Raw genomic sequence first — 22,111 nt, 5'->3', positions numbered from 1 at the left:
AGATGAGATCGACAGTGATCGAGACTGATTTGAGCCTTTCTTTGTGCAAACAAACCCCAAACATGAGAATCTATTCGATAAATTTTAAATAGAAATTCACCAATTTTTAAAACAATATTTTCAAGAATACCATTTTAAAAATCCTTATGAAATTTAAATACAAAAACAATTTTATTTCTCTTTTTAATGAATTTTAACTGATTAATTTTTTAAAAAAGAATTCCTATTGTACCAATTTTTTCAAATCATACATATTTATATGAGATGTGATTCATTATATTAAAAGTATTTGTCTAATTATTATGAGTAATGTTTTGATGCATGTATATTTTATTCTTGGGATAAGATGACTACTCAATTGAGGTAGGATAATGAATTAATATTTTTTCCAAACCATAGAGACCCACAGTCCAGGTGTTGTTCTTCACTAGATGGAAAATTGATGATATATATATATATACACACACACATATAAATCTTGATAAAAATCAACGTTGGCTGCTACAACTTACAGAAAAGTCAATCTCAAGAGAAATAAATTTATATTATTATCTTGTTTAGAAGGTGTAAAACATGCGTATATGTATTTCACTATAATAAAATTCAATTATTATAGTATTCTAATAAATTGGATGTTTTAGTTGCTCCTATTTTTATCATCACTCATTTATAGCACTAACTTATATAAATAAATAAATATATATCCATATAACATATGGTTCAAGTAGTCTTCCTTTTCATATATATTTTTTTCTTTTCCGAGTTCTATAACTTGTACTTTTTCTTTTCTTTTCTTTTCTTGCTGGTAGACATTAATGGAAGGAGCATCAGAGATTAAGCTGGGGAGCTCAATTCCAGTACCTTTTGTTCAGGAGCTAGCAAAAGAGATGACCTCCATTGATACAGTCCCACAAAGATACCTTCGACCTGATCAAGACTCTACCATTAACAACATTTCTTCTTCTTCTTCACAACTACTCATCCCAGTTATCCACTTCAATAACTTGCTTTCTTCTGATAAAAAAGTCATGGAATCAGAGCTCCAAAAGCTTCACTCAGCTTCTAAAGAATGGGGTTTTTTCCAGGTATAATAATAATTTAAACACTTTTGAATATACATATATATATATTTATAGTATTCTTTTGACTATGATGAATTAAGCAATTTGTTATAATTTTCAGTTGGTGGATCATGGAGTGAGCCCTTTGTTGGTGGAGAAAGTGAAAACAATGGTTGAAGAGTTTTTCAATATGCCAATGGAAGAGAAGAACAAGTTTAGGCAACAAAGTGGAGATGTGGAGGGATTAGGGCAAGCTTTTGTGGTGTCTGAAGAGCAAAAGCTTGATTGGGCAGACATGTTCTTTGTGGTCACACAGCCAAACCACTTGAGAAAACCTCACTTGTTACCCAAGTTGCCCATCTCTTTCAGGTATATATATATATCCTAATTAAATCTTCACACTTTGTCAGTGTATATATATTAACACATATGAAGTTTAAGTAGTGAGTTTTTTTTAGTATATGATCACAGTGTAACTTGAAGTAATAACTAGTAATTTCACCACTATTTCTTATATATAATAAAATAATATGACTGATTATATTCCTAGAATCTAGGATATACACTATACAATACTTATAGATAAGAGAAATAGGTGAAAATAACCTATTTTTTATAAGTGATTTTGCACTCTGATTTATTTTTGCAAAATGACATTTGTCTAAATTTTTCGATCAGATATCTAAAATTTTTGACCGGCTGTTTGAATTTTTCGACCAACTACTGTATAAATTATGAGATGTCATTTTAAAAAGAATTATTAAAACTAGTTGTCAATGCTTTGGAAAGTAGTAAGACAAAGTAGTGGTTGAAAAGCTATAATCATATTAATTAGTTGTGTCTGTCTTGCCCTAGCAAAAAAAGGAAATATGTATAATGCAAACAATATATATAGACCCACCATGACCATGTGATGTTATTATCAACAGGAGAAAAGTTGATATAGAAAGAAAACTTCAATTATTCTTGTTTCAGATAAGAGTAAAACATGAGCTTATGTATTTCACTAAAATTCTAGTATAACATATAGTATTCACATCTCAACTTATTATATTATAAATAAAATTGATTATTGTTGTTTCGTTATCTGATTATAAAATAAAATAAAAATTATATGTACATAAATATTATATAATAATATAAAATAGTTCAGGCATATAATTTTTGTTAATTTTTATTAAAATAAATTATGTATACATTTTCTTAATTTTTTTTATAAAAATAAGGATATATAAGGAACTATAAGGATAAAAAAATTGTTAGTACAATTATAATTGATGTATAGAAACTATAAAGATAAAATATTTGTTCTGAAAGATTTCCCAATGAATTAGATAAAATGATAGACAATTCGTAGAAAAAATTCATTGCAAAAACTTCTTTATTTAAGAAAAAAAATGACAATATCTGCTATTTTATAAATATAGTTTCTTTTTACACCATGCATTTTGTCTCATTACTTGTTTGGACTCTGTATTTTGATAAATTATTTTTTGTACCATGTGTTTTCTAAAATAGTTCAAATAGACCCCTAAACTCGATTTTGATCAAATTTTTTTGAATTAGAATCACAAATAATTAATCAATCTAACAACTCAGAACAAAAATATATTCATTTTGCTTAAGAACTGTATTGTTATACTCAATTTTTTGTTCATCAAAATCAGGTTTATGGGCTTATTTGAACAATTTTACAAAACAATAAGTCCAAAAAATAATTTATCAAAACACAAAGTCCAAACAAGTAATGAGACAAAACACGTAGTAAAAAAAAAATATAAACCTAGTTATAATTATATATAAATATATATATATATATATATATACATAGGTGAGAGCACATTGTCACCGACAAAGAAAAGATACTTTACATTAGTACGTTTATATATATAAATATATAATCAATATTGAATAATGAGATACCTACGTACTACTAGCTAGTACAGTTCTATTGAAGTGAATGCATACATACATATAAATATATATATATATATATATATATATTTACAGGTGAGAGCACATTGTCACCGACAGAGAAAAGAGAGTCCGTTTATATATTTATATACAGGTAGGTAATCATTTGGTATCTTGTATTTTTACAAAGTATTATTTTGGTACCCTCTATTTTTAATAATGCTCATATAGTATTTGTATTTTAAAATCGTATATATTTGGTACCATAAACTCAAATTTAATTAATAAAAATTTATTAATTTAATCAAATTGTTGTCAATTATGTAAGTTCTAAATTTAAATTTAATTACTTAATTACATATAACTGATGACAATTTGATCATATTGACAAAATTTTATCTATCAAATCTAAGTCTAGAGTATCAAATATGTATAATTTTAAAATACAAGGTACTATATAAGCATTATTGAAAATAGAGAGTACCAAAATGATACTTTGCAAAAAAAATAAAGTATTCCCTTTTATATATATATATATTTATATATATAATCAATATTGAATAATGAGATACCTACGTACTACTAGCTAGTACAGTTCTATTGAAGTGAATATATATATACTGTACATGAAAGAGTCAATGAAAGAGTTTTCAAGGAAGTAATGGCTTGCCCCAAGTAGTCTTAACACTAATCGAGTGGCACTGATGAATATCAAAACCTTTACTTTTTTTTATATGTACTTTACAGAGTAATGATATAAATATATATATATATATATTATCTTTAAGTTTAAGGATATTATTATTTTTGTTTTCTTGCATTATTTGGTGTCAAAGCTAGTTGACTCGTATGTTTCAAGTAACAGACAAACTCATGTTGTATTTTGCGACATTTGATTTCTAGTACAGTTTCCACTACTTTTCTCATACATAATGAATTTTACTACAGTATATATTGAACTTTGATATTATCTAATTCTTGTGAAAAGTAAATAATATTTTTTGAAATATATATCCAACTTTGCATAGAGAAACCCTTGAAGCTTACTCAACAGAGCTAGAGAATATTGCGAAGAAAGTACTTGACTTTATGGGAAAAGCTCTAGGAATGGAGTCTAATGAAATGAGCGAGTTATTTGGAGAAGGGTGGCAAACCATGAGGATGAACTACTACCCGCCGTGCCCCCAACCGGAGCTTGTGATCGGCCTGAACTCTCACTCGGACTCCATAGGCCTCACCATTCTTCTTCAAATCAATGAAATGGATGGTCTTCAAATTAAAAAAGATGGAGTTTGGATCCCTGTCAAACCACTTCCTAATAATGCTTTCATTGTCAACATTGGAGACATGTTAGAGGTACCAAAATTATAGGGATCCTATACAAAATTTATTATTTTTTAAAAAATTATATATAAAATGATATTTTTTTAAAATTTGGGGACCTTAGTACATGTAAAAAAAATGATATTTTTCAACAAAAAAAAGTCGCATTATGTGGGTGCCCTAGGCACAAGCCTGGATCTTGTCATCTTACATCTTATTATGTTTTGTATTGCTTCCTAGATTATCACGAACGGAATTTATCGAAGTATTGAGCATCGTGCAACAGTTAACGCAGAGAAAGAGAGACTTTCCATAGGCACATTCTATGGCCCGAGCTTGTCCGGTGACCTAGGTCCAGCACCAAGTCTTGTGACACCAAAGACACCAGCACAATTTAAGAGAATTCGTGTTGTGGATTATTTCAAGAGTTTTTTTGCTCGTGAACTTCGTGGTAAATCCTATATTGATGCAATGAGGATTGTTCCCAAAGAAGAAGGCCAAGGTGATCTTGTCTAAAACACCAAAAGCATAGTAAAGAAGTTGAATAAGAGAATGAGAGAGACCTCATGGTGTCTCTTGCTCGGTAGCTAAATTTCTAGTTGTCAAAATAATGCCATAAAACAAATATCATATAATTAAATGTGTACCATGGAAAATTTTTGTTGCCCAGGAAAATTTATAAAAACACCTTTAATATATAATTTATATGTGTACCATTTTGGTATAATGATTGTTTTTTATCATTATATAAAATTACTTTTAGTATTTTTATTATATGGATAAGTTTCAACTCTATTTTTTTTACATAATGGTGTATAATATAATTATTGGGAACCTCCCATAAAATTTTAAAATTATAATACAATTTAAAATGTCGAAATCATGATTTCTACAATCTATTGTACTCGTGCTTATTTTAATATTTATATATGCATGTAATAGGTTCTCTTTGAATCTTGATTTTGACAACCTAAATTATTCAAAAAATTTTGGCATATGATCACAAGCATGCATACTATTTAATTAGATGCCCCTTGACACCCTACTCAAGATACTAAGTCTTATTTGGAAAATTGAGACATTACAATTAATGAGAGACTTTACTTTTTATATCAATTTGCATCTTTTTTTTTTTTAACACTACAAAAAATGGGCTTTTTGCCGGCGCAATTCGTAATTGCGCCGGTAAAAGCAACTTTCACCGGCACAACTGGCGAATTGCGCCAGCAAAAACAAGAACCTTTGCCGGCGCAAATTTGCGCCGGCAAATGTGACTTTTCCCGGCGCAATTCGGGGTTGCGCCGGCAAAAGTGATCGATTTTAAAAAATGGAGTACCTTTGCCGGCGCAACCCCGAATTGCGCCGGCAAAAGTCAACGTGTTTTTTGAATTTTGCACGTTTAGAAAAAGTAGGTGGGTATACTTTTGCCGGCGCGTTTAGTTGCGCCGGAAAAAGTCAAAAAATGCGCCGGCAAAAGAGGGCATTTGTAAAACGACGCCATTTTGTGGTAGGGTTTACTGAGTATCTTTGCCGGCGCATTTTTTGACTTTTGCCGGCGCAACGAAACGCGCCGGCAAAAGTCATAACGATTTATCACAGCCGCAAGCATTCTTCTTCCCCATTTCAGTCTCAAAGTTTTTCAAAAAAAACTCTCTCTCTCTCTTTCCTCTGTTAATTTCTCCGACCCACTTTCTCTTTTTTTTTTTTCAAACACTTTCTTCTTCAACGGCTCCATCTCTCTCAAGTGTAAGTTGTTTTATTTTTTTGTTTGTTTTGCCCCTAAATTTTCTACTCATTTCATTTTTTGTTTCTCTGTTTTAGTACGCCGACCGGACCACCACCACGCCACCACTCCGCCGCACCTAGCCGACCGGACCACCACGCCGACTGAACCGAGGTATACCGATATATATAAATATTTATATATGTTATATTATATATATATGTTATATTATATATTATAATATACTGATATATAAACTTATATATATTATATACCGATATATATATTATATTATATATTATATATAAACTGATATATATTATATTATATATAATTTGATATATATATTATATATTTAAATTAATATATATTATATATAAACTAATATATATTTAAACCGAAAAATGTATATGGTTATATTTATATTTATGTTTTTTTTTTCTGTCTTGTATTTTTTATTTATGTATTTCTGTTTATATATGATTTAATTTTTGTTTTTTGTTTTTTTTTTATTTTTATTTTCTGCTTTAAATTTAAAAAAAAGAGGTACAAGAAAAAAATCAAATTTTATGTTGTGCATGATAGTATAGTAAAAATAATTACATTAGATGATCTAATATAATCTCATAATTAGAAATTAATTTAATTAGTATTCGATTAATATTAAGATTATGATATTAGATTTAGTATTATAATAAGATTAAATTTTAGCAATTAAAAATCATATTTTAGAAATTTTAAGTAAATATACGTTTATGTTGTGCATGCTCTGGGAATATTATGTATATTGATCTAGTAATATTATGTATATTTTTGTGTGTAGTTTGCAGGTTTTATAAAATTTTGGGATAGTTTAAAATATAGTTGTTATGCTGCCCAAATTTTGTTAGTCTTAGGAAAATTAACATTAATTACAAAAAATATAGTCGTTAACATTAATTTTTATTTTAATGTTTTATATGTATTTGTTTATCTTAATAACAACTATATTTAAGTTACTTTTATAATATATGTTTTTTGTATTTATTAATTTTTTTTGTAAAATTTAAAAATCAGATTTGAATATGATTTTTTTTTTATTTTAATGTGTTATATGTATTTGTTTAATTTTTCTTGTTAATAGTTATTATATTGTATTTTGCGATATATGTATTTTAGTTAAAGTATGAACTTAAAAAAACCAGATTAATAATGTATGTTCATATTTTTAAATTGTTTTATATTAAATGTGATATTTTTGTAAATATGTATTTAATAATTTTTTTTGTATTAATAAAAAAAATTAGTTTTGGTATATGTTTTTTTTGTGGTTAAATATTTGTATATATGTAAATTGATGTATTTGTTAATGCATATATATGTTTTGTATGATCTGGGAATATTCTGGGTATATATGTGTTTAATTTGTAGGTTTTTCAATTTTTGGGATAGTTTGAAATATTGTCGTTATGCTGCCCAAATTTTGTTAGAGTTAGTAAAATTAATAAAAGTTTAATAATTAATTAAATAAAAATTTAAGTATAATTAAAAATTCATCAAAAAAATAATTTTTAACTATAATTTAAATAAAATAAAATTACCAATCATAATAATTGGTTTTAACATTAATATTAGATGTTTTGTAATTGAAAAAAGTTAAAAATATAAATGATTTAATAAAATATAATTAAGTAAAATATAAATATAATAAAATTGTTATTGATTAAGTAAATAATCCAATACAAATTGAAGAATTTAATAAAAAATTACAAAATGAAATTAATGTATAATTAAATTAATTTTAAAATAAAAGTAATAAATAAGTAAATGTTAAAGTTGACTAGTCAAAGGACACGTGACACTACATGATTTGTCCACATTGTTATTATTCTTAAAATAATTTTCAATTTAACAAAGAATAAAATTTACATTTTTTTAATAAAAAAATCAAACTTTTTTTCAATTTAAGATTAAGTATGAAAAATACATTTTTTTTAAATTTTAATTTTTTATTGTTAATATCCTCAAATTTTTTAATTTATTATTATTATTATTATTATTAAAATCTTCCTATTTATAATTTTGTCTACTTTTTTTCAATTAAAGATTAAGTAATTTTGTTTAAAATCCAAGCAATAATTTAAGATTAAATATTTTTTTTTACTTAATCTTAAATAATTGATTAAAAGCAACAAATTTGATATATTTTTTTTTAAAATGAGAAAATTTTATTTTTTGTTACTTTTAAATTGAAAAACAATAAATTGGATTTTTTAAAAAAAATGAAAAATATAAAATGATTTTTTTTATGAAAAATTATTTAAAATAATAATAATAATAATGTGTACCAATCATGTGGTGCCACGTGTCATTTGCCAGAGATAGGATATTATTATCAGTTAGTGATAATTAGGGAGACAAACAGTCATGAAATACTCTGACTATCACTTCCCTCATTTTAAGACAATTATTAATATTTTCTTAATTATTTCGCTTAAAGATGGCGAGCGACAGGAGCTGGATGAGTGCGAGGAATCGTTGGTCTCTGGAGTATAGAAATGGTGTTAAGGAGTTCTTCGATATCGCCAAAAATCAGTTGAACGATCGGGGTTTGGTTCGCTGTCCGTGCAAGAAATGTGGGAATGTTAAGTTCCAGCCTATAAATGCAATTTCGATGCATTTATTCAACAATGGCATCGTACAATCCTACAAAGTGTGGCATTACCATGGAGAGGCGCTGCCGTCGCCACCAGCTGTGGTACGAGATCATGATAGAGATGAGATAGCGGATATCCTGGAGGATGTTTACGCTGAAGATGACGTTCCTGCTGGAAACTATAATGATCCTCCCCAAGATGATCCTCAACATCGCGACAAGTATGACAATTTATTTAAGGAGATGTCAAGTGAACTGTACCCGGGTTGCCGAAAGTATTCCGCGTTGAACTTCTTGGTGAAGCTGATGCATCTCAAAGTAATTAACAAGTGCAGCAATCATTACTTTGATGGTTTGCTGGGATTGTTAGTCGACGCTATGCCTGACGGAACAATTTTACCTAAGTCTAACTATGAGGCGAAGGCAAAGTTGCGGAGTATTGGATTGGGATATGAGTCCATCGATGCTTGCAAGCATGACTGTGCACTGTTTTGGAAGGAGAATGCGAATTTGGAATTCTGTCCGGTTTGTGGTGAGTGTCGTTGGCAAGATAATCGTGGGAACGGGAAGAAAGTGGCCCATAAGGTCATGCGGTACTTTCCGTTGACGCCGAGATTAAAAAGGCTGTACAGTTCCAGATATACTGCAGAGGATATGAGATGGCACTATTCTAAAAGGCCAAGGGAAGATGGTGTGATGAGGCACCCCGCTGACAGTAAGGCGTGGAAGCACCTTGATGAGTTGTACCCATCTTTTGCAGCCGAACCTCGAAATGTTAGGCTTGGGTTGGCTACAGATGGTTTCAATCCTTTTGGGAACATGAGCAACTCTTACAGCATGTGGCCTGTGATACTTGTCCCATACAACTTGCCGCCGTGGAAGTGCATGAAACCACAGTCATTAATGTTGTCTATTCTAATTCCAGGTCCTTCTTCACCTGGAAAAGATATCGATGTCTATATGAGACCTTTGGTTGACGAGTTGAAGGAGTTATGGGTGAATGGTGTCGAGACACGAGATGCATACAATAGTACCTTGTTCAATATGCGTGCAGCAATATTCTGGACCATTAACGACTACCCAGCTTATGCTATGATGTCTGGGTGGAGCACAAAAGGGTACAAGGCGTGCCCGACATGCAATGAAGAAACTCCCTCTGTAGGGATTAGAAGTAAAATTGCATACATTGGCCATAGGAGGTTTCTTGATATGGATCATGAATGGAGGAGCAAACGAGCACTATTCGACGGTAACAAGGAACTCAGGCCACCACCGAAAGATTACTCCGGTGATGATGTGTTGAAGCAATTAGAGAATTTGCTGATTAGACATCCTGGGAAACACAAAGAATTTGGTGGTGTGAAACGCAAAAGGGCTCCGATTGAACTTAATTGGTCGAAGAAGAGCATATTTTTCGAGCTTGATTATTGGAAGGAGTTATTGTTGAGGCATAATTTGGACGTAATGCACATTGAGAAGAATGTTTGTGACAGTGTCTTGGGAACTTTGTTGAACTTAGAGGGAAAATCTAAAGACACTGACAAGGAAAGACTTGATCTAGCAGACATGAAAATTAGGGAAAAACTCCACCTCCGCAAAGAGGGAAACAAGTGGAAGAAACCGCACGCCAGTTACACCCTCAGTGTCCCGGAGCGTCGAGTTTTCTGTGAATTTGTGAAGTCAGTTGAATTCCCGGACAGTTTTGCTGCAAACCTTTCGAAGAATGTCAATGTCAATGATGGCAAGATAACTGGGTTGAAATCACACGATTGCCACGTGTTGTTTCAGCAGTTGTTGCCCGCCGCAATTAGGTCGATTTTTGTTCCGAAAGTTCGGAAGCCAATTATTGAGTTGCGCGGTTTTTTCAAAAAACTTTGTGCACGGACTTTGAATGTGAAAGACCTTGAGAAGATGGAGACAGACATTATCACCATTTTATGCAAGTTGGAAATGATATTTCCTCCAGCATTTTTCGACATTATGGTGCATTTGGTTTTGCACCTTCCGAAAGAGGCAATTCTTGGCGGTCCCGTGCACTTTAGGTGGATGTATCCCATTGAACGTTCGATGGGAGTTTATAAACAGTATGTAAGAAATCGTGCACGTCCGGAAGGTTCAATCGCAGAAGCTTACGTGGTGAACGAGGCTTTAACCTTTTGCTCAATGTACCTGCGGGGGGTTGAGACTCGATTCAATCGACCTGAGAGGAATGACGATCGCGTTGAATCCCAACCAAATCGGGAATATTCTATTTATAAGGCTGTTGGTCGTCCATTTGGTAAGAAATCAAGTATGCTCCTCAATCCGCAGTTAAAGCAAAAGGCTGAGTGGTATATCTTGAACAATTGTGCCGAAATTAAGGAGTACCTTAGGTTTGTTTTCTAGTATTTTTTCAATAATGATGTTTGGTTTATATACCAAGTAAATGCCAAAATCATAATATTGTTGTTCATTTGTAGTGAGCATATGGATGAATTAAGAAGACGGGGGGGCTCGAATCTTGAAGTTCAACAAGAAACTGATTTTCCTCAGTGGTTCAAAGAAAGAGTATGTGTATAATTTGAATTACCATAATGAATAAATGTTAATTTTATAACAAAAAACAACAGACATACATAATTTGAATTAGTTAATTAATGAATATTTTAATGTAGAATGGCCGAAACAAGTAATGACACAGGTGGTGGCTCTAAGAGAGGCAGGGGAGCTTATTACGGTGCCAATATCGAGAAGGAGCTGGCCATCAAAAAAGTTACTCATTTGAAAGTAGAGTTTGATAAAGAAACTGGAAAAGCTATTCAAAAGTACGGCAAGTGGTTCAACAATTCTATGGCTCGTTATTTGCGTAGCACCGTACCCCCAACTACACTAGCTTGGGAACAAGTAAAACCAGCTGATATCGAAGTTATTCGAAAGAGACTATATGTAAGCATTCTTTAAACCTTTAATAACTCATTATTAAATATTTTGTCTATCTTCATAATATTTTAACAAATTCCAATTTTAATTGTGATTTTAGGAAAAATTCATTTATCCAGAAGACAATCTAGTAATCAACGATGCCATGGTAAGACAAATGCAAAAACATCTGACTGATTGGCGCCACACGATGAAGAAACACTGGGTAGATGTTGGAGGAGAGGTGGACAATGAGAGAGCGAAGTCAAAACCTTTTGTGTCGATCACTTCTTCTGATTGGGTAGTTCTGTGTGATTTTTGGGCTTCTGATTCTCACCAGGTATGCCGTACATTTTACATTAATTTTTAATTATAAAATTACAATTTAGATTAATGAGTACTGTTATCTTTTTGAAGCGTATATCGAAGAAAAATAAAGAAGCTCGAGCTAAAATGACCATACCAGGAGGACACGGTTCCAAATCCATCGTTGCCCATGTTTATGATCACGTAAATTATAATAACTTATATCCTTACATTTACGAAAATATTATAAATATCACAATGTTTAAATAATTTGCTTTTTTAGATGGACCCATCTACTGGCCAGCTCCCGAGCATGATCGACACATTCGAGCACCTGCACAAGAAGAAGGATAAGTGGATTAGTGATGCAGCGGCGACAAAACATGTAAGTTGCATAACCTTAACTAATTTATGATCATTTAACTTTAAAAAAGTTTAGTAAATAATTAATAAATATTAATTATTAATTGGTTGTTGTCAATTAGTAATTATTTATTAATTATTAATTAAATTTTTAACAATGAAATCTTTATAATTTATGTGCCAATATTTTTATGTTTAATGATTGTGGACTAAGATAAAAAAAGAATGTAACTATTGTTGTCCCCGTATCAGGGAGCTTGCGGGCTAAAGTAAATTTGGTCATGAAAATCCATATCTGAATGAGAGACACGCAAATGTAGTTGATATATATGTTTGGAGACGTAAATTCCCCATTAATGGAATTAACTGCACTTACTGTATATATCAACAACATCTTCATGACTGTCATTCAGATATGGATTTTCATGACCAAATTTACTTTAGCCCACTTGCTCCCTGATACGGGAACAAAATTAATTACATTCTTTTTCAATCACTGGTCTACAGTCATTAATGATAGGATGTTGGCAGATAGATAATAAAGTTATATTTTATATGTTGTTATATTAAAAATTTATAAGTTAGGTTTTCAAATAATGTTATAATGGAATTCGAAATACGTGCTTTTTATTGTGCAGAATGAGATGACCGAACGTCGAGCATCGCAGAGTACGGCCCCTGCATCATCTGCTGCTTCTTGTGTCGGCGATAATGTCGACGGTCATTTCCCGCCTGATATGGATATTGTCACGGATGTCCTTGGACCCCGCTCGCGTTATAAGAAAGGGTTTGGGGGGTTGCCTAGGTTGAAGGCAATTGGCGCAAAGAGGGCAGCATCTTCGTCAACTTCTCAAATGTCCGGGCAATTGCCACCTGAAGTGGACACCATTTTGCAGCAAAATCAGGACATTATGCTAGAAAATCAGAACCTAAAGAAGCATACGACTAAACTTGAGAGTCGTCAACGGCGTCAAGATCTCCTGCTCAGTGCTTTGTTGAAGCAGGTTGGTCAATTGGCTCCTGGTTTTACTGTTGACTTACCAGACCAGGATTCGGACGAGGACGATGATGCTGACGGGGGCGGGAATGATGAGGCAGTCAGTACTCATTTGTAGAACTTTTTTTCTATTTATTTAAAATTTAATTTATGAGACATTTATTTTACTAAATTACTTTTATATTTTCATGTTTTGTGGAGACAATAAATATTAATAGATGTAATTTTTTATTTATTTATTTATAAAATTTTAATTTTAATTTTATTTCTAATTAAATAATATTACTAAAAAATTAAATAATTATTAATATATTAAAATTGAAAATTATTAATTAATATTAATATATTGAAAATAATATTAATAATTTAATAAAAATTATTATTTTAAAAATACTTTTACCGGCGCAAAATTACGTCGGCAAAAAGTTTCAATCTTACCTTCACATATACACTTTTACCGGCGCAAAAATGCGCCACTAAAAAATTAAACTATTGCCGGCGCATTATTGCGCCGCTAAAAGTGCTTTCCACAATATCGTGACAGATTTTTTTACCGGCACATCCATATTTTCACCGGCGTATTTTTTCGTCGCCAAAAAAGGCCATTGCGTCGGAAAAAGTGACATTAGCGACGGAGATACGACGCGATTCTTTGCCGGCGTAAAATTGAGTCGGCAAAAACTCCATGGTTTTTGCCGGCGCAAAACCATACTTTTGCCGGCGCAAATTTGCACCGGCAAAAGTCTCCTTTTTTGTAGTGTAAGAAAGTGACTAAATCACAAAAAAATGAAAAGAAGAAAGCAAATACTACATGGATTGACAATTTCCCATCGAGTCAGCTTATAATCTAACCAAAGGACATGCAAACTAATCTATTACCAGCTTTATAAGAAATACAACTAACAAAAAGATAGATGTCTTGGAATTTAAGCAAAAAAGTTATACAAAAATAGAAAATAAAATATTAGATTGAGAACTCGAGCCCCAAAACTCCTACAATATCAATTTGCATCTTAAAATAATATTGTGCATTGTAACACAATTATAAATACTGTGCTGAATATAACATTTATTTTTTGTATTCTTGTACCAAATTCAACACTTTTTTTAGATTATACATTGGTGGTGGTCTAATAAATTAAAGAGTAAATCTATTGACACCCACCTTTTTCCTCTCCTCTCTTACTTGATTAATTATATCTTTATTGTAAATTTACACAAATATCCTTAATTACTAGTTATTTAACAATAACATTATATTTCTTTGCACACACTTTTAACACATAAACTAAATAACAAGAGAATATAAATGTAAAAAAAATGAATATATTATAATTATTTTTACAAACATGAAAGTCAAATATATTGTAATTTAGTAATTTTTCATGAGGTAATTTTGTGTTTAAGAGAATAAAAAATTAAATTTTGTAATTATTTTTATTTGAAATATGGAGATGTACCAATTTTTCTTTATTATTTTAATAAAGCATGGGTGTAGAAAGATTTATATATATATATAAGGCTAATTTTGTACTAGATGATAATTAGTAAGAGGTATGAAAAGAAATTTTAAAATTTTATGAGAAGTGTAATTAGAAAAAAAAAAAAAAAGTGGGTGCTAATAGAAGTATTACATCTATCAAATTCTTAAAAACAAAAACTAAATAAGAAAATAAAAGAAAATTCCAAAGTACAAAAAAAAAAGTTCACTTTTTATTTATCCCTTTCAATATTATAAGTGTGCATATTTGCTACCCATTAAAAATGAATATGTTAGAGAAGAGCATAAATGGGCACATCATTTTCTGATCATGATAAAAATTAAAAGTTAAAACGAGAAAATAAGTGTATGTAAAGCTAAAACAATTTCAAGCAGAAAATAAATCAAAGTAATAAAATAAGATAAAGAAAAAGACAAAGACAAATTACATAAACCTATGAACAAAAAGAAAATGACAAATAAATAGACCAAACCCAAAATAATGAACAACATATTTTGATACCACTACAACACCACTACAACAATTATTGGTTATTCAAACATTGGTGGCATTTCACTATATGTTTTATATTAGTGGTAGCATTGGTAGGGTTTGCTTTTCTTTTTTCTTTTTTTTAAAAAAAAAACTATATATTTGATCTTTTCATTCTTCATATATATATATATATATTTATAAACTTTCTAGTGCATATATAAATATATATTATAACATCAAAAAACATTTGATGAATAATTTTTTTTTAAATATTTTATTTATTGATGTTATAGAGAAAATTTGAGAAGGAAAAAAAATTAGTAACAATTTTCAAAGGCCACTAAAATTATCTCAAATTACATTTTTTATAAATATCAAAAAATTAATTTATTAATGACATTTTAAAATACTATTAAATATAAACTTTAGTAGCATTATTAAAAGGTCATGATAGTTTATTTGAGTGGCATTTTAAAAATACTAGTAATATAATTGTTATCCCCATTTCCTGTCGTGGGCCTGGGACGATGCTCCAGGCCCATGGTCTGGTCGATTGGATATGGGCCTAGCCCAGGCCCGCGTAGTACGAGAGTAACCAAGGACGATGGCCCAAGTGTGATTCCGGACCACCGGATGGTGTCCAGGAAGATGATCCGTGACAGTTGCCCAGGAGGCATATGACCAGTTGGGGATACGGTCGAGGTATACGCAAAACGATCCTGGAGCCTGATAAACGGTCCGGACCTGTGGTAAACGAAGAGGGACAGAGGTAAACGAACCCAGACCATGCCCTCCAGGTTGGCAGGAAAAGGCATCCGTGACCCTGAATCCGCCCCATGACGCGTGGGGGTTGTCCCCACTTTTCACCTGCGAAAAAGGCCACCTCGGGATTGCATGCTGCTGGTTCAGACCTGCGGCACCAATACACTGGCTGACTTTGTCCCCTGAATCTGCCTCGTAACTCGGAATGCCCAGACCAAAAGCCAAATTTTGTCGGGCGAAATATAGTTCTTGGGCTGCCCCATTGGGCCTTGATAATTCTTAGTCTTCTTGTATTTTTATCCTTTATATTGGGCTTCCGACAGAGAAGCCAAGGGCATTTATATCCTTGTTGGGCCCGGGTCAGCCCGGCCCAAGCCCAGTGCTCCTGAGAGCCTATAAATACAGGTTACAGAGCACTGGAGTAGGGATCTCCCTAAGACTTGTATACTGTTACTCTGTCGAAACATAGAGAGAAACTCCATTGTAAAAAGCTTTCCAAGCTCTAATATAACTGACTGATGGACTAAGGCTCATTAACGCCCCAACCACGTAAAAATCCTGTTTTTATCTTCTAAATTCCATATCATTAGTCTTACCTGATATTCATTAATATAGTTTCCGAAAATCTCGGTAAACATTTTGGTGCTTTTATTGAGAGCCTGAGAAAGCTAGTGCTAACACCAACCCTCTACTACAATGGTGAATACAAGACACACCACTTTTGACCCTAGTAACCCAGAGCAGGGCAATGGAGATCTGTTGCCTTCCCAGCATCTTCCTCAGAATCTGCCTGAGAACGCTCCTCCTCAGACGTCTCACCTTGATGAATCACAAGACTATGAGGGTGGAATAGAGAACAAGGAGGAGTATTATGAAGAGGAGGAAAACGAGGAGTTCCACGATGAAGCTGCGGATCCCAAGATCCCTGAAGGAGAGCCCCACCAGCAAGACCTGGAGGTGACTAGACTGAGGCAGCCAGTCCTAGACCAGGAGGCCAGGATTGCTGAGCAGGCGGAGGCGCATCGGTGGATGCAAGAATCTCTCCAAGCCCTGCAGGCATTCATAGCCGCGCAGGGTCCGGCGACCAATCCCCCAGCTGGCCCACTTCCGGGAACGCAACAGCCCGCTCCGCAAGCCTGAGCCGGGGTCCCCGAAGATGCGAGGCCGGCCCCTCCCCCAGAGGGGTTTCCTGAGCCAGCCCCAGGAAACCCGGACAGGGAGAAACAGAAGGCCGGTGGAAAGACCCGAGAAAAGAGCACCCCCATCACGAAAGCCGGGACCCGTTCCCGGCTGCTCCCTAGGAAAGAGAAGGTGCACCCCGTCCCAGGACAGGACCACCCGATCGATCTACAGGGGACGCGGCCGCGGGATACATGGCCCTAGTACGCCCCAGGGCGAGACAAACGGGAAAGGTCTTTGCACCCAAGCGCCTCGATAAACAAAAACCGTCGGGAATGGCCACGCAGTGAGGACCATCATGCCCTTAGTTCAGGGGACGACACATCCCGGGTAGACCTACGCAACGAACTGAACGCTCGGAAAGAGCGGGCCCGTAAGGAAAAGACCCTCCCCCGAGGTGGTGACCTTAGAAATAACATCAACGACAGGAGGAACGAAAGAATCCCCCTGGAGGATGGCACGGCAAAGCAGCTCATGGAGCAGCTGGCTGCTTTGAAAAAGGTCACGGACCGTTTGGTCCGCAAACAGGAAAGAGCAGATACCGACTCCGATGAGGAGGACAAAGAGTCATGGACGTTGTGCTCCCCAAGGGGTTCAAGATACCAAGCCTCACTGCCTATACCAGAAATACCGACCCCAGGGACCATCTGTCCCGATACAACCGGCTTATGACAGTGGCCCACGTCAGTGACGACGGCAAGTGCCTCTGCTTCTCAATCACTCTAGGTGGTCCCGCCGAGGAGTGGTGGAAAAGACTTAAGCCGGGATCCATCCAATCCTGGTCAGGGCTGCAGTCGGAATTTCACAAGCAGTCCGTGGCCGCCATGAGGATGGACATGCAAATTAGCGCCCTCGCAAATATTAAGCAGCTCCCCGCGGAGACGCTGAGGGCCTACATCCAACGCTTCACGGAAGAAGCCTCCAAGACGAAGGTGGACGACGGACAGCGCCTGGTGGCATTGCAGTCCGGGATCCGGGCCGGGTCCCCTCTCTGGGATGACATGCAGCGTAGCAAGGCAGCTACCCTGGAAGAGTTCATCAGGAAGGCCCAAGGATTTATCAATTGGGAAAAGGCTCAGATCCAGGCTTTCGGATGGCCTCTGGCACCACAGCCAAATGCACAAGCGTTCCCGGCGCAGTCCTATGTCACGCCCCAGGTCGCCCCGTGAACGGCAGTTACACCTGGAATCACCTACACCCCTACGGTGTACGGTCCTGCCTCTTCAGGATATGCCCCGGTCAAATCCGCCCACTTTTTCGGATACGGAGCCGCGCCGGCGGGTCACAGCGTTGCCCCCGTCGGGGCCCAGCAGTCGCAGGCGGGAGTAATAGAGGCAAGCGTAAACCCCTCCCGGGGAAGAGATCTGGCAAAGGCCAAAATCGTTCTGAACCGGCTAAGAAAGGAAAAAGGGGCTACGAGCCCCAATATTCAGAATACACCAATCGGGTGGACACCAGGGAGAACATCTTCCTGGCCACAGAAAGGGCAGTCCACTACCGAAAACCTAGCCCCATGTTCAGAGGGGGGAGAAATCCGAGGGATACCAACAAACGGTGCGCCTACCATAAGGACGTGGGCCACACGACCGAAGAGTGCCGGCAACTCAAGGAAGAGATCGAGAATCTCATCAAGCTGGGGCATCTCCACCAGTGGGTCAGGATGCCCGTGGGAGTCCCGGGCCTGTCAGCAGGTCCCGGACAACCCACGATCCCGAGAGCACCCCGCCTCAGGGAGGGTATGCACAGGGACCGACGACGCAGACCCCTCAGGAGACCCCCTTCGTGCAAGAACTCGGCCCTGGAATGCCTTATCCATCCGAGACGGCACCCCCTCGCATGGACGGACATGTAGCCACCATCTCGGGCGAACCTCACCTGGGAGGGCCGTCCAGGAGCGATCAAAAGCGCTACCTAAGCGAGCTCGACCATGATCAAGAGGTGTGCGCCCTTGTCCAGGCCCCGGCTCAGCACCCGAAATTGATGAACCTACCCATCACCTTCACAGAGGACGACGCCTGCAACGTCCATTTCCCGCACCATGACTCGTTGGTCATAGATGCGCAGATCGCCAACAAGTTGGTATCCCATGTGTTGGTAGATGACGGGAGCTCCGTCAACCTCTTGTTCAAGCCCGCCTTCGCCGTCATTGGCTAGACTTAAGCGAATCTGGCATCGTGCCCGACCCAGATTTACGGCTTCAACGAGGACGCACTACTCCCCATGGGGAAGATCCAGTTGCCCGTGACGTTGGGAAGTGAGTTGCAGCACTCATTCAAGTTCTGCACCTTCGTAGTGGTGGACTACCCCACCGCGTACAACGTCATTTTCGGCTGACCTGCATTAGTCGAGTTCGGGGCCATCTGTAATGCCCCGGATTCCCTATTATGGTTAATGGCTGGATTAGTAGGCCGGGAGGGCCATAACTGTTTAATTATGCCATTAAATGTGTTTATGCATGTTTATGAGAATTATATTATAATATGATGTTAAATGCATGCATGTGAGTCCACATTTGTTTACAGGGGTATTCTGGTAATTTGGCCCGTTGAGGGTATAATTGAATATTTGTTTGTATGATAATGATATATTGTGAGACCACATTATAATGTGGATTGGTTCGAGTATTTCGACATGAGACGATCTTTAAACATGATTTATCGGTTTGGTCATAACAGGTTTGAGCCCAGGGCTCAAGGTGAGTCTCGGGGTGATATTAATGATTATAGCGTTACCGGGGATTTTAGGGTAACGGGATATGAATTATTGGTGTTTGAGGATATTGAGGTTAGCGGGAATTGGGAAGCGTTAATTATAATTAACGGGTTTAGTGGAATGTACCAATTTTGCCCTTGAGTAGGTTTAAAAGGCTTAGGATGACACAAGGGTATTTTGGTCTTTTTGGGAGGATATATGTGACTTAAGTGGATTAGAAGGCTGTAGAATAAATAGAGTAAAAAACAGAGGGGAGGCTGAGCTGAGCGCCGCGGCCCTTGGCGTCTGGCAGATGGGGAGGCTCTCTGTTTGGGGACGCGCCGCAGCGCAGCAAAGGGGGGCCGCGGCCCTTAAGGCCAATTTTGCTAAAATGTGGTTTTTAGCTCGGGGATTCAAACCATAGGCCTCGGGGTTGGATCTAGTACCCGGTTGGGTAGTGTTTGAGGTCTCGGGGGCTGGCTTTTGGTTTGGGAACCCTCGGTTATCATTTTTATTGATAAATTCTATAATTTGGTTATGACCAGGTGACCGTCAAGGAATATAAAGGTTGATCGTTCTCAGGGGTCGTTCATATTATAATTCTCACTCGAACCAGAGGTAAGAAAACAGTGTATGAATACAGTTGCACCCTGTATAGGTATATGACATGCATGGTTTGATATTGAGGCATGTTGGTTGATTTATGTGAACATGGATTGCATGTTAAATGCTAGTGAACGCTGATTACCTGTTTGAGACACTGACTAGTCAGGGACCGACTTTAAAGTCGATGATCACGCATTGAATGGCTCTATGGCATTAATGCGGGACCGACCCTAAGGTCGTAGAACTTATAAGCGCTTGCCTGGTCTACGACCAGATGACTATAGCCAAGGTATATGACCCCGGTGACCGTTTGTCACGTGGATAAGGGACGTTGTCCATAGTTTCGACTCTAGAGTCATGAGGAAGGTTATGTTGGTGACCAGTCACCATGCACCTGTCCTGAACAAGCTTATGAAGGAAATCACCTATCGGTTAAGCCCTGGTGACCCTATCGTCACATGGCTAGAGGGAGCAATGCTCATTACTGTGACTTTTGGCTATTGTCACCTATTTGTTGGACCGATAGTCCTGAATGGTTATTATGATCGTTGTTGATATTATATCATGTTGTATTGTGTTTTCTTGCTGGGCCTTGGCTCATAGGTGCTTTGTGGTGCAGGTAAAGGGAAGGAAAAACTTAACCAACCCTGAGTGGAGAGCTTGGGCGATGTGATGTACATACAGGGCCGCTTGACCGCCACGGTCAAGGTGTTCTCAGAGGGACTAGGGGTTTACCTTATTTTTGCCGCTTAGGCCGGCGGGGATTGTAAATCTGAAACAATAGCAACTCTTTTGTATTATGAACTACTTGTAAACATTTTGAAAGGCTCATGAGAAATTTACCTACTTAATGAAATGTACCCTTTCCTTTTTATTGGTTTTTCACCTTAACCTGATAATAGCACTTAGATCATGTTTTTAACCAAAGGACTCGGGTAACGAGTCAAATTTCTGGTTCACTGTTCACCGTAACTGTTCTGGGGTAGCCAGGGCGTTACACCATCACCTCTATCCGTCATCTTTGCATGAATTTCCCTTGCGACGATGGAGGGGTGGGGATTGTCCGAGGAGATCGGAAGAGCGCCCGGAAATGCTACCACGTTTCCGCTCAACCAATATACATGGTCCGGGACGAGCCCTTTGAGGACCTCATCAACTCGATTCTTCCCCCACCTGCTGAGAGAGTGATCCAAGAAAAAGATGACCTGGACCCGAGGATAGGGGATGACCACGTCCTGGAGCCAATGGACAAGATTGAGGAGGTGTGCATCAGCGACACTGATCCGGCCAGGGTCCTCCAAGTCGGGAAAAATCTGCTGGCAGATGTCCGGGCCGCCATCATCGCCCTAGTCAAGGAGAACCAGGATATTCTGGCCTGGTCTCACTCGGATATGACAGGGATCGACTGTAACATCATCTGCCACACATTGAGTATCGACCCGAACGCGACCTTGGCCGCCAAAAACGCAGGCCTTTGGGAACGGAGAGGGCCGAGGCCCTCAAGCTGGAAGTAGAGAAGCTGTCATCAATCAACTTCATACGCGAGGGTGTATACCCCGTGTGGCTGGCCAACCCCGTTCTGGTGTCGAAACCGAACGGAACCTAGAGAACGTGCATCGATTTCACGAATCTCAACAAAGCTTGTCCGAAGGATTGTTTCCCGCTCCCCAGGATCGA

The 22,111-nt window shown here is 36.5% G+C and overlaps 2 protein-coding genes across 2 annotated transcripts; both read left to right on the top strand.

Annotated features, from left to right (window-relative positions):
* Window positions 1-719: 719 nt before the first annotated feature.
* Window positions 720-5,025, top strand: LOC133802432 (protein SRG1-like). The gene is made up of 4 exons (XM_062240730.1): window positions 720-1,085; window positions 1,183-1,430; window positions 4,004-4,331; window positions 4,539-5,025. The coding sequence occupies exons 1-4, from the start codon at window positions 816-818 to the stop codon at window positions 4,812-4,814; spliced, it is 1,122 nt and encodes a 373-aa protein (XP_062096714.1). The 5' UTR covers window positions 720-815; the 3' UTR covers window positions 4,815-5,025.
* A 3,400-nt stretch (window positions 5,026-8,425) lies between these two features.
* Window positions 8,426-12,993, top strand: LOC133802428 (uncharacterized). The gene is made up of 5 exons (XM_062240726.1): window positions 8,426-11,028; window positions 11,116-11,581; window positions 11,676-11,894; window positions 11,972-12,245; window positions 12,862-12,993. Exons 1-2 carry the CDS (start codon window positions 8,501-8,503, stop codon window positions 11,213-11,215), a joined length of 2,628 nt encoding a protein of 875 aa, XP_062096710.1. The 5' UTR covers window positions 8,426-8,500; the 3' UTR covers window positions 11,216-11,581; window positions 11,676-11,894; window positions 11,972-12,245; window positions 12,862-12,993.
* Window positions 12,994-22,111: the final 9,118 nt, after the last annotated feature.

Source organism: Humulus lupulus, chromosome 9 (genome assembly GCF_963169125.1).
Source record: "Humulus lupulus chromosome 9, drHumLupu1.1, whole genome shotgun sequence".
Classification (NCBI taxonomy): domain Eukaryota; kingdom Viridiplantae; phylum Streptophyta; class Magnoliopsida; order Rosales; family Cannabaceae; genus Humulus; species Humulus lupulus.
Note: the sequence above shows the minus strand (reverse complement) of the source record. Positions and strands in the feature narration are given on the sequence as shown.

Bases quoted from the DNA above. Each gene is read 5' to 3' on its own strand.
- LOC133802428 (XM_062240726.1), top strand. From the start codon at position 8,501: ATGGCGAGCGACAGGAGCTGGATGAGTGCGAGGAATCGTTGGTCTCTG. The intron at 11,029-11,115 runs GTTTGTTTTCTA...GTTCATTTGTAG, and splicing joins GAAATTAAGGAGTACCTTAG to TGAGCATATGGATGAATTAA.
- LOC133802432 (XM_062240730.1), top strand. From the start codon at position 816: ATGGAAGGAGCATCAGAGATTAAGCTGGGGAGCTCAATTCCAGTACCT. The intron at 1,086-1,182 runs GTATAATAATAA...TATAATTTTCAG, and splicing joins AAGAATGGGGTTTTTTCCAG to TTGGTGGATCATGGAGTGAG. The intron at 1,431-4,003 runs GTATATATATAT...AACTTTGCATAG, and splicing joins AAGTTGCCCATCTCTTTCAG to AGAAACCCTTGAAGCTTACT.